Consider the following 12,850-nt stretch of genomic DNA (forward strand, 5'->3'; position numbering starts at 1 on the left):
CGGTCGAACAAATTCGAAGAAAAATTGCGCACCCGCGAGCTGTCGCGCGTTGCTGCCGCATGATGATACCGCGGCGTGATGATTTTGAGCGCAATAAATCATACGCACACCGTGGCTGGCGTGTTGCCGCATTACGTACCCCCGGGGTGGTTGCGCCTTTAAGGGGTGGAAACCGTGAGTCGCCTTCGCCTTTATCACCGCAGCTTGGCAGGATCGAATTGCAGTCGTCGTCTCATGTGTTGTGCCTTTTTTTTTGTTGTTGTCGCAGGCTTGTGATGCCTGTTGTGTGTAGGGTTCTAATGTCAGGCCGTCTGCGCAGTGGCGCCATAAATTATCAGTCTAGCTTTCGTTACTCTCCTTTTTTTTTTAGAGCAGTAACTTGACAAAAAACAAAACACTTTGCAAATGTATGAAGTATCGTGCGTTCAGCATTTTTTCGTTTGACATTTTTGTGATACACACGCCGGAGCGTGTAACTTAGTTCCTGGTCGAAATGAGTGGGAATATTTTCCCGCCCATGCTCTCTGACGCTGATAATTCTAATCCTCTGACCCAAACGCACCTAGACGTCGGGCTTTGTTTGATAGTTATTGACCTAGTTGATTTATTGTAAAAAAATGGAAGCCTCGGCCCTCATCCTGGTGACCAACGATAACCTTCGTTGCAATAAAATTAGGTTTTTTTGCTGGTTTAATACTTTCCGTCGGCTGTTGTTAGGTAGCCTACCGTTTTTTTTGGTGATGATTAGTTGAACATTGTGTTTGTTTTGTGTTTCTTTTTTATTACAGGTCAGTCTGTTGTACATTTAACCAAAAGCTTTGATATTGTTTTCGATTCCAGTCGATAATTTTTAAATATGTTTTTCAAAAGCAGTATCAGTTTTCTCAATCTTGTTGAGGAGTTGAATTGAATTGATAACCCGAATATAAGGAAACAGCGCGCGCTTTTTCTTTCTTCACTATGGATTAAGTGTCCGATTGAGCAAAAGAAGCGATAAAGTTTACGATTTTTAACCAACGCCTCGGGGTAACGATAAAATACGGGCAGGCTCGTATGCGAATTCGCTGATGCGGGCTGTCCTAACCAGTTTTATCATCCCTCTAAATTTCGCCTTTATTGGAACTCAGATTTCCGGCTGCAGATGGACAGATACGCCGCCGAAGCCGCGAGAAGGAGAAAGAAAGCCCGGGAGGTCCCATCAAAACATGTCATTTTATATCTCTATCACCGTATGTTAAAAGTTTGATGGTCGCACATTTCTCCTGGCATCTTTTTTTGTTTGCACGCCTCGGTTGTGTCCTTCGGCAGGGTGGCCTCCTCTCGCGTTACTTATGTTCCGAAATGATGGCTTATTGCTCGATCCGTTCCCATTTCCTCGTTCGCAACGCGCGTAGGTATCGGTGGCCGTGTGGTACAATGCTTGACCTTGTTTGGAGCATATTAGCATACGTAGTGCCGCCGGCTTGTTCTCTCTGCACGATTGCATAACGTTCGATTTTCGAACGCGTAGGATCGATTTCACATCTCACACTTTTGGTGGTTATTATTGGCATTTTATTTCCACTCCGTTCCCGAACGTGCGCTGCTCGATCGCTAGCTTTGCCAACCGGAACAGGGAGTTATCCAGGCCGTGGGTCTGGATTTTTACAGCCCGCGTCTTCTTCTTTGGCGGTCAAATTGGCGGTTAATGGAGGATAATTATACTACCAATCAATAATATTGCCGAGTTGGCTCAATGAAGCGGTTGTTGTCTATGCATTAAACAAACGAAGTATGCTGCGTATGAATAGATTATGCCTTTCTTGTGTCGCCTTTTATGGCGTATATTTGGCTCAGCGATTCAGGCCGCTTTCGCTTGAAACGAACAGCAAGAAGCTCTGTTCCCGCCGAACAATAATTTGTTGACCTGCGTGTATGGGGTAGAAACAAAAAAAAATGCTAACTATCACACCTCGGAATGCTTTCAAATGTTGTGCGTAAATAAGGCTTGAAACAAACTCTGCCCCCTCCAGCTATCGATTCCACTTGGCAATGCGAACTAATCGAAAAAATAAAACCAGCATAATCATCATCATCATCATCACCATCATCTTCGCTGTATGTTCCTGCTCGCGTGTTATGTGCTTCCCGTGGGGGGAACTACCTCCTGATCGAGACTGAAATCCAATTATCATCCTGATGGCTCATCGTTCGATTCTTTCGATACCGGATCGTGGGGAACGCGGGACGCGAAAAGATCGACGAATCATTCTCCCCGCACGGGAATGGGAAACCAATTTTGATGGGGGAAAGATGTTTCGTGGCCACGATTACCTTCCTTCCGTGGGGCAGTTCGACCTTGTGGGAATGCGAACACTCTCTCTCTCATCTTTCATTTTTTTTCTCGTACCCGCACCGACACTAATGGGGGCTGAAAGGTGTTATAAGTGATAATAATCGTGCTGATCAACAATCTAAAACATCTCGTCTTATTTCTCGTGTGTTCGACCAGCCGATCCTAGCGTTTCGAGTAGTGTAGCAGAAATTTAAGAATTTTTAAACTGTTCTCGATCGTATTCGGGCGTTAGCGTGTCCTGAGTTATGTGAATGTGCTGTGACCTGTATTGTTCAAGTGTTTAAGTGTGATTTTTGCACTGGTTTTTGACTGTCGCTGAGAAGAGTCTAGTTTGGACGCGGTACTTGCTTCAGAAAAAGTCTCAATGCTTCATTCATTGGATTACAATACACCGTCCGGTCCAGAAATGGCGAATTACGGAAATGGTTTGTTTTTTTTTCTGCTCGATGGTTTATAGATCTATTGTCAATAGAACATATAACATAGGCTAAAAAAATGTTCAATCATTGAAAGAATATATTAGAAAAGCTTCCTGGCTCTTCTGTAGCAATCAAATGTTCACAAAATGCATTGAGCCGAAGCCGCGTTTTGTGTCGATGCGAAATGTATCTCATCCTGCGCGGGAATAATGTGTGCACTTACTCAAGACCGATGCCCTGAAAGCTTATCGGCATCGTACCATCGTTCAACAGCCCACTTTAGGATTGTGATTTGTGTGTCCCCATGTGCGCGCGCCCTCCATTTCCACTTCGAAAGAACGCGTCAACCCTTGTTGGGGGAAAATTTATGGTCGAGTTTATGGTACACATACACACACACACACACACACACTAAGGGCTGCCAGAGGGGCCAAACGCTGGAACAGCAAAACGTTCTGCGCGCAAAACACAAGTATACACGCTCCAGTACGCCTACACGAAGCCGTTTGTGCTTTTTTGTTTTGCGTTACCTCTCTCCGGTGCGCATGGAATCAGGATATGGTTTATGTTTTGAGTTTTCGCTAAACATAAATTTCCATAACATATCGCAGTGGGTTTGCGTTTTATGTTGTTTATGACCTTCGAGGTTTTCGATCCTTCGTGTCCCTGCCCCCGTTGAGTGCGCTCGATCATTGAACTCGCGTTAAAATTGACGCCCGGGAAATTCCGCCCATTGGGGCGTTTTAATCAATGCCCCGATAGATTTATCGCACCGATTGCTACGCCGCCCTCCGCCGCCGCTTCGTTGGAAGATGGTAATTTCCCAAAAGGCAGGTAGCAGCGACTTCCCGAGTCTAGAAGCATCCAACGCATAGAAGCAGCTGCCTGCCGATAAGTCGAGCTTATCGAAACCACATCTCTAACGGTGCGTGGCCACCGGTGGCGTTGCATCTAGTGCATCTGGGGTGTTTTATTGCCGATCGCAGATTAGCGGAAAACAAAGTGGTGCTTTAATCTGTCCGCCGGGGCAATAAACATGAATTAATGGGTGCCCCTGGTTCGTTCGGGTGCTCCCCAAGCGGACGGGAGGTTCTTGGGCTACAAAACGGGGGTGCGCCCTCCCACGGGGGAGTTGGTGGTTTGGGTACAAATGCGATTTTGTTCCGCACACCTGTTCGTTCTGGGGGGGTTTTGCGCACTAACCGCCAACCGAGAACGGGTTATTAATCGATATTTTACAACCCTTCGCACGCCTCGGGAGCGAGCTGTCTCGAGCATTTTCTTTAACGCGTGGTGCGTGCACACGCTGCGTGCATGGGTGCAATTGCACTCGACACGAGATGTGGGTGCGAAAGTAGGAGTAGCAAGGGAGGGGGGGGGGGGGGGCATGATTAAATTAAGTGGAAACATCACCAACCACGGAAAGCAATTTAAAATCGTTGTCGCGATTAAAGTGCGGGGAAGGCGTATGTTTTTAGCATCGCGCAAAAACCCCGAAACGTTTTTTTCTTCGAAAGCGAATTTCGAAAGAAAAGCAGTTCGATTATTAGAAATGCCACTTGCAAATGGAAGTTGTACCACGCGCTGCTTCGAAAAGGGCCGATTGGGGATGGCGCACTGAGCGAATTTGCGTGCGTTCTCATTAATGCTCTGTGTCACCTGGTTATTAGAGGTTAATAGTAACTGTTTAATCAACGGCGTACTGTGACAGCATGAAATACGATTAGAAATGGGGAAAAGGCGAGCTCGATCGAGCCCCGTGCGCATGACTTAAGCCCATAATCAGTTTACCATGGGTTCTAGTGACGCTAGCGCTCGAGTTTGCGTGTGCAAAATCGAGAAGTAATTTTTTTTCTTTTCGAGTACGAACTCTCCAACATACTTTGAATATTGCCCGTTCAGTGGGACGTTGATTTTGTCACCTGAAATTCAACCTAGCCAGCAGCGCGGTTCTCGAGGCGGAATAGCTTGATTTGTCGATAATAGCATTCGATCGTTAATTATTTAATCACCCACCTCGCGGATTAGCGTGTGCCCCTCGGGGGTTCTCCCTGTTATCCTTGGCGTTATCGCGGCATACGCTGTCCATCCGTCTCACGGCCCACGGGCCCATTACACCCACCTGCGCAGCATACGACCGCTCTCGGCTGCGGTGCTGAAGGATCACGAAAGTGGTTCGTGCCATTAAAATGCTAACCACCTCCACGCCGGTACTCCTGAACCTGGGCGGGTTGCATGCGCGCGCGTTGCTCGGAAAAACACGGCCACGATAGAAGAAAGCAGCACTCTACGCCTTTTGCGCATGTACTCGCAACGCTGAAGGCGTCACATTCTGCGATAAGATAAATAACGCGTCGCTTTCTTCGCACGCTCCCTTCGCCGGTATCGTGTATTGCGTAATTGCACACCACCCCCCTGGGAGGGTGCAGCAGCACCCTTTGGTGCGACCCAATTTACGTTTCAGTTCTTCTTGCTTTTATCGCCGCCGCGCCACACAAGAGCACGTTCGCGAAAAAGATAGCGGGCGGCTTATCATGCGCAGTACACAGGGCTTGTGATTGATCGCGATACGACGATGCTCGATCAATAAATGTATGTGTTTCGCGAAACCCCGTGGGGGGGTATTTAGACCGGAAAAGGATGGTAAAAAAAACGTATGCGATCAATCCATGAAGGAGCGCGGGCTCGATTGTGCGCAAGGAACATTGCGAGCGCGAAATGTTCAAGGACAGCGATAATGCGGTTTGTTTAATTTTTCTCCCCTTCCATGCTTCTTCGTAGCGGATGTTGACAAAAATTATCGATTTTGTTTTGTAAACGTGGGTTGCATAACATCCTTAACAGTGGATCGAATTGTTGAAATTGCTGTGAGGAGTTAAACCGATATGATATAAGAATGTGACGTCTTTTTACGTTTTTTCTGCCAAACAAAGTTCGATGTTTTGAACTTGAAGAAATGCAATTTTCGCTCCATAGGAAATGTGGTGCTAGCATGTCCTGCAGCATGGACCATTGCTTGCCCATGGTGTTGCCATTCGGCGTTTCCCGTTGCCCTTTTGTAGGGCGATCATAAACGAGGTGGGGGCATACATTTCGCAGCGGATAGCTCCATTGTTTGTTTTCAATTAGTTTCCATAATCTCAGCAAACAAACAACAATCAGCGCCCTACGCCGGCAATCCGTTTCCGTCTCAATCGCGATTATGTCCCACCAACAGGCCGCGTCCTCCACGCGGAGCCTGTGTGTATTGAAAGAATTGCCCATTAACGGTGGAACTACCCGCCGATAAAGCCGCAGCTCATTATATGTGCCGGCGTATTCATGCGAGAGCCTGGTTTCGCGATTATCGCATCGAGCGGATTGTTTTCGTTTTCCTCAAGACAGATCTGATCGAGGAAATGTTTTGCGCTACTTGTATTTGCCTCTATCAACCCCGGCCGGGTGATGTTGGCTTATCTCCTCGAGCGGCGCATTTCCGAAGCGTGCTATCGGGGAGGGTCTGGTGCAGTTGCACTGGGCTCCGATGGTGTCCGTGTTTTGACAGGCGTTTGGACATTCGTGTTTCTATCAATTAGTGCTGATGAAAGGGTAGCATTAAGATGGCTTTGCCGGTTGATTGTGTCGTTAAATCATGGGCGTCATAAATCATCCGTTCAGCGCGTGGAATTATGGCAAAAAAAATGCGGACTACTCATTGATCTTCATCATGTGTAGCACAAGCTGTGTGCATAATCGATGTAGGGATTAGAACGTAGATTAAAATATATATAATGGTTGACATTAACGATACAATTTATGTCAACAAAGCGCTGGGTATGAATTGAAACATTCATCACGTAACAGATAGTCACTATCTTCGTTTGATAATTAGCCAGTACTTACCAGCTATTCGCTCTGAAATAATTAACTGCCCATCGGCGGCGTGTAGTAAAGCAACGTTTTTTTTATATCGTTCATCACTAATATGTTTCCTTATCGCACGCGGGTTGATTTCCTTTCAGATTATTATTTCACCATGGACACGGACGATGTGGAATCCTCGAGCAGTAGCACGATGTCGAGCCTGAACAGTTTGTTTTCCTTCACCAGCCCGGCGGTGAAGAAGCTGCTCGGCTGGAAGCAGGGCGACGAAGAAGAAAAGTGGGCCGAAAAAGCCGTCGACAGCTTGGTGAAGAAGCTCAAAAAGCGAAAGGGTGCCATCGAGGAGCTCGAGCGTGCCCTATCCTGCCCGGGGCAGCCCTCGAAGTGCGTCACCATACCGCGATCGCTCGACGGTCGGCTTCAGGTGGGATGACAACGCGATTCGTATACGATCTTACTTGTGCTCCCATTGTAGATGGTAATCTTAACGATTTTCTCCCTTTTTTCTCATTGTAGGTCTCGCACAGGAAAGGACTTCCGCACGTGATTTATTGTCGTGTCTGGCGCTGGCCCGACCTCCAGAGCCACCATGAGCTGAAACCGATCGAAACGTGCCAGTATCCTTTCAGCGCGAAGCAGAAAGAGGTGTGCATCAACCCGTACCATTACAAGCGTGTCGAGAGCCCGGTCCTACCGCCGGTTCTCGTACCACGGCATTCCGAGTTCGCGCCCGGTCACTCGCTGCTGCCATTCCACCAGATGAACGAACCGAACATGCCGCACAACGTCAACTACTCGAACACGGGCTTCAACAACTCGCACATGAGCGGCGGAGGTAATGGTGGTGGGGGTGGTGGAGGCGGAGGTGGAGGCAATGGTGGTGGTGGAGGCGGCGGTGGTGGTCCAAACTCCCCCATCTCATCCCACATGGGCCCCAACAGTCCGATGTCATCGGTATCGAGCCCGGGACCGATCAGCTCCAATCCACAGAGTCCTTATGGAGCCCTGCCAGAGACGCCTCCACCCGCGTACAGCCCACCGGAAGAGGGTAACACGGTGAGCGGGGCGCAGGATGGCAACCAGATGGACACGAATCAGATGCACGGTGAAGTGGCCCCGGTTAGCTACCAGGAGCCACCGTACTGGGCCAGCATAGCGTACTACGAGCTGAACTGCCGCGTCGGTGAGGTATTCCACTGCACGAACACCTCCATCATAGTGGACGGGTTTACGAATCCGTCCAACAACTCGGACCGCTTCTGCCTCGGCCAGCTGAGCAACGTCAACCGCAACAGCACGATTGAGAACACGCGGCGCCACATCGGCAAGGGCGTGCACCTGTACTACGTCGGTGGTGAGGTGTACGCGGAGTGTCTCTCCGATTCGGCCATCTTTGTGCAGAGCCGCAACTGCAACCACCATCACGGGTTCCATCCGAGCACGGTGTGCAAGATACCGCCCGGTTGTTCGCTCAAGATCTTCAACAACCAGGAGTTCGCCCAGCTGCTCTCGCAGTCGGTCAACCACGGGTTCGAGGCGGTGTACGAGCTGACGAAGATGTGCACGATACGAATGAGCTTCGTGAAGGGCTGGGGCGCGGAGTATCACCGACAGGACGTCACATCGACACCCTGCTGGATCGAAATTCACCTGCACGGTCCGCTGCAGTGGCTCGACAAGGTGCTGATGCAGATGGGCTCCCCGCACAACGCGATCAGCTCGGTGTCGTAAGGCGGGTGGCCGATGGGTGGAGAAAGGCGTCTAATCAATTCCGGCTGTCGTGGAAGTGCATGTGCTCACTACAAGATGGAATTGGGAACCAGTTCCTCGTAAACCTATCCACTGATTCTGCTAGATAATCGTTAGGGTGAAAGCCAACTCCTGCACGAAATGTTTCATTTTTCAAACCACAGAAAACAGGTATAACCCGACGAGCGGCTGTCGGAGAAGGAAAAGTGCAGTGCGTTGAGCAACTTATGCTCCGCAAACGTATCCTCAGCAGGTTGCTGAAATAGTGAGAACAGCGTAGGGTCGCAGATTCGATTTTATACTATGTATGGCGTACGTTTATTTGCGTGTCACGTGCATGTGCAACAATAGATCACGCAAGCGGATCGTTTCGTGTAGCTTTCGATGAGCATCAAACACAGATTTTATTTCGTTCGTTTCACACAGTTTTTTGACGCTAAGGTAAATGTAATGAATGGATAGGTTAAGCTTTTCGTGGTAAGATTTTACTAGTTTCGATCGTCATTTTAAACTGTTGCGTTGATGTAAACTCGACAAGAAGCGATAGATAATATGTAGCAAGGAAGGTATCGTTTAGTAGGGACACATGAAGGATATATTCTAGCGCGATCGCAGAACCGAGAGAGGAGAACTAGCCTAAGCATATGGATACAGATGGAATTGTGTTATTTTACTAGCCATTTCAGACTCACCGTTGCATATGCTACGATACGGAAAGTACGGAAAAGAATGATAGAGTGTTCTCACGATTGACGGACTCAGTTACTACAGTGCAGCACAGATGATGTACACGAGTAATGCACAAGCGATATTCACTGCTTCTCACAAAACGATATATCACCGTCGCGTGAGAAGATATGCAGGCTCTAGGCAGAGATATGATTTTACATGCTGATCAATGCCATTATTGTGGAGCGCTTGTTTTGTGTAATGACTGCAGTACCTGTGGGGCGTTCATCCCAAGAGATCAAAACAGAGAAAAAAATCACACATTCATCCTTTAAATACATGTCGTCATATACTGTTTTGGTACGGAGTAGTCCGATATATAGTATAGTACCGTGTATGGATGGATTTAGTAAAACGAATGCTGTGTAGTATAATATGCTGGATGATTGAATTCGGCTTTCGGCTTGCCAGGGACTGGCCAATGCGCCAAACCTTTAGCCGCCCCCCGCCGTGCGATAAGTCAAGTAAGTGCAATTTACTTCTCCTAAAACTGAAATGAGCGGAACGCTTCAAGTTCTAGCTAGTGAGCGTAGGAGGGTACGAGATGTGATTATTCTGATGCCATTAAACGTGCAGCTGCAATGGATATATTTTATGCAAGAAAAGCAAAATGTAATTAGTGTTTGTTAAAAGAGGGGATAGAAAATTGACATTTCTCTTAGAATGTTTTGCTGCGATGATTTTTTTACGTTTTTTTTTCTTTAAACTATATGGATGCGGCAAAAGCTCTTTATTGCGTGTTTATACTGTATTTGATTTTACTATCCAGTTGTGTGTGCATCATTCGTTTGTTGGTATATTATGTTAGCATTCGACGGTCTAGTTTTTATGTATCCTCGATTAACCGCAATACTTTAGAATAGTTTACTAGCAATTTTACGATAGGATGAACATGTTTTCATGTAGTCCCAATACTATTTCAATGTTATGTTTTACAGCTGTTTGTGCTTCCGCTTGTGCTCTTCTAGGGATGCAATCTTCTGGAAGGGAACACATTTTGTATGCCAACTATGCAAAAAAAAAATTCACGACGTTAAATGTGCACTGTATAAGAAAGCGTTTGAGCGGAACAGAAAATATGTCATGCTGGAGTTTAACAGCTTCACACACATTTCTTCAGTATTTCTCTTCTAATAACGCCTTTAGAAAAAATGGATCCATATTCACTAAGTCCTGCATTAGAAACATGCATGCCTCCTTTCACTTGTATTGCTGGTGCCTAGAATGAAGATGAAGTACAATTTCCATCGCGACTTGTATTCTGGTTGCCTTCACCAACAAGAAAGTGCCACTGCGCAAAGTGCGATTAATTGCCTTACATTGAATGCATCGTCCTTGACATTTTCTTTCGATGAAATTTGAAAACCATTAAGGTGCCTAAATGGAAAAACAACATTAACATTGCTGAATGGCGTCGACGCTAGAATTTTATGTTTTACAAAAGTGCAATGAAATTTTCATGATAACAAACGATAAAAGACATACGTTTGAAATTTTATGCAGTGCTCTTAAATGCCTTCATTAAATGCCTACACTCCTCGAAGCGAAGTCGACGGTGTAAGGAAATGTGAAAAAATGGATAGCCTTTTGTGCAAATGCCTTTGTGCTTTTTGTTAGACAATTAAGTACATTTACCCGTAAACTAAAAAGGAAACGAAATGCGCCTTATTTTTCATACAAAACCATTGTTGAGTCCATAGGAACGCTTTGCATCTGGTCCTACGGTTCTTCTGTAATGGCTTGGTGTGTGTGTGTGTATGTGTGTATTTCTGTGTGCATGTGTGTTGGCCATTGTTTCAGGAAGCAAAGCGATGTTGTACTTGAAATTTGTTTGCCGACCCTAAATCAGTGCAGCCGATACTTGAAAAGATAGACGAAATCAAGCCATAGCCGCAGTGTGGATTGTGAAATATTTTTAAACCCACCCACTACGGATGTTTTTTTTTTTAATTTTAACAAATTGATTTCGCCTTGTGTGTCTGTGTGTGTGCGTGCTTCGTGCCTTGATTTATGTTTGCGATTGTGTGCTTGTGTTTGCGTCTCTGAAGCGGAAATCCCTAGCTTTTTAGCTCATACGTTTTAGGTGATAAACTAATCCCGTAAGCGAAACAATCAACCTTAACATTTAAATCTTTAGAGAATAGTCTTGAAGAAATGGATGGAGCATATGCTAGAGCTAGAATATAGACCCATTAATATTGAAACGTGCGGTCGGCGGCAGGATCCAGTTGCATTATGCGTTCAAAATGGTCCATCAATGTATTAAACGAAATAGGATGGTAAAGCGGAACAGAAAGAAAGAAGAATAACATAAAATAAAAATTTACTCAATCTACTTGAAGAAATCAACGAGAACATTGAACTATATTTTGCTCACTTAGGCTAAACTTTCCTGAAATGCAAGCAGCCATTTCAAAAATCAAAAGGGTGTTCAAATGAAGCGTAAAGCAAACTCATATTTTTAAATGATAATTCTCGACGGACAGCGCAGCAAGGGAAAGAGCGCGGTGTGCGGGGAAATTCACCGTGCGTATTTAAGGTCATAAGCGAACGAGAAACAGAGTGCAACCATAGCCTAAAGGATGTTTATCTATAACAGTGTCCACACACACATGTCAAATATGCAAACAGACTCATGCGCGCAGATTAAACTTCAACATTGCCGTTAGATTAAATAATGCAAAAGGTCACACAGCAAATAGAAGAATTACTCCATCACGTTCCGGTATGCGATAGCGTGGAGAAACGATATTTATCAGACTGGGGAAACGCAGTAGCTATGAGCAAAGTTGTGAGTTGTGCAGAGAAACGAAAGGATCACGTCCATTTTACACTAGACAGCCGGATCATTGTTTTGAAAATAGCTAATCGAAAGGGCATTTTGCTTCGAAATGTATCATTGCTTTGTGGATTATCGCGATTCTGAGGATGTCGAATTGAATGTGTGCGTGTACAAAAAATGGTGGTTAAAATTTCAGGATTTATTACGAAAAAACAATAACAACACAATAATAGAAAAGATGATGAAATAAATAACGAAATACGAAAGGATAAAATTACAGAATGATGAAGGATGCGTCTGCAAAACGGAGCAAATGGGTTGGATTGCAATACAATTAGAAAATTTTAAGCGACGAACCGGAGCTTGTACGTAAAGTACTCAAATGCTGCATCGTTCGCTTGTTCTCGCAGCGTATAATCTTGCTCGAACACTCAACACTCATTGGATAATCCTTCGCTTTCCGTTTCCCTAATGAACAAAACTAACACAAAGCAGCAAATTGAAGAAAAGTAACAATATATTTAACTCAAGCTCTCCACACCACTATCATCCATTGAGAAGTGCTGATCATGAATCGAACCATAAATAGGGCTATTTCTAGAACTACGCGACATTTGCGAGACAATTATGTATAGTAGCGAATGCATCGGGCAAGAAACACGAACACTTGCTTGAGTTATTGGTGTACATCGATGGAGAAAGTATGATAGAAAGCCCTTTGCATTGCAATAGAAAATGCTCTCGATGTTATACTGTAAACTAATCATAGAAGGACACACTCCGTTGACCGAACGCCGGATTACAGCTTCGTGTTTGATCGAAGGTTGTTACGGCTTACTCAATCCTACCTATCATCATCATAGTCTTAGCGTCTGTGCCATGTGTTGCATGAGAGGAGCAAAATACACACAATATTAAAACTATTATAGTAATTCTGTTCCGGTTACGAGCTGTACAGGCCACAACCCAACACAC

At 45.6% G+C, this 12,850-nt stretch overlaps 1 protein-coding gene across 1 annotated transcript; it reads left to right on the top strand.

Moving 5' to 3' along the window:
• Positions 1–6,769: 6,769 nt before the first annotated feature.
• Positions 6,770–8,346, top strand: LOC128722862 (protein mothers against dpp). Its single transcript, XM_053816544.1, has 3 exons — positions 6,770–7,039; positions 7,132–7,453; positions 7,565–8,346. Exons 1-3 carry the CDS (start codon positions 6,770–6,772, stop codon positions 8,344–8,346), a joined length of 1,374 nt encoding a protein of 457 aa, XP_053672519.1.
• Positions 8,347–12,850: the final 4,504 nt, after the last annotated feature.

Source organism: Anopheles nili, chromosome 3 (genome assembly GCF_943737925.1).
Source record: "Anopheles nili chromosome 3, idAnoNiliSN_F5_01, whole genome shotgun sequence".
NCBI classification, from domain to species: domain Eukaryota; kingdom Metazoa; phylum Arthropoda; class Insecta; order Diptera; family Culicidae; genus Anopheles; species Anopheles nili.

Coding starts and splice junctions, on each gene's coding strand:
- LOC128722862 (XM_053816544.1), top strand. CDS start 6,770: ATGGACACGGACGATGTGGAATCCTCGAGCAGTAGCACGATGTCGAGC. Junction 7,040..7,131: donor CGCTCGACGGTCGGCTTCAG/GTGGGATGACAA, acceptor TTCTCATTGTAG/GTCTCGCACAGGAAAGGACT. Junction 7,454..7,564: donor GCACATGAGCGGCGGAGGTA/ATGGTGGTGGGG, acceptor ACAGTCCGATGT/CATCGGTATCGAGCCCGGGA.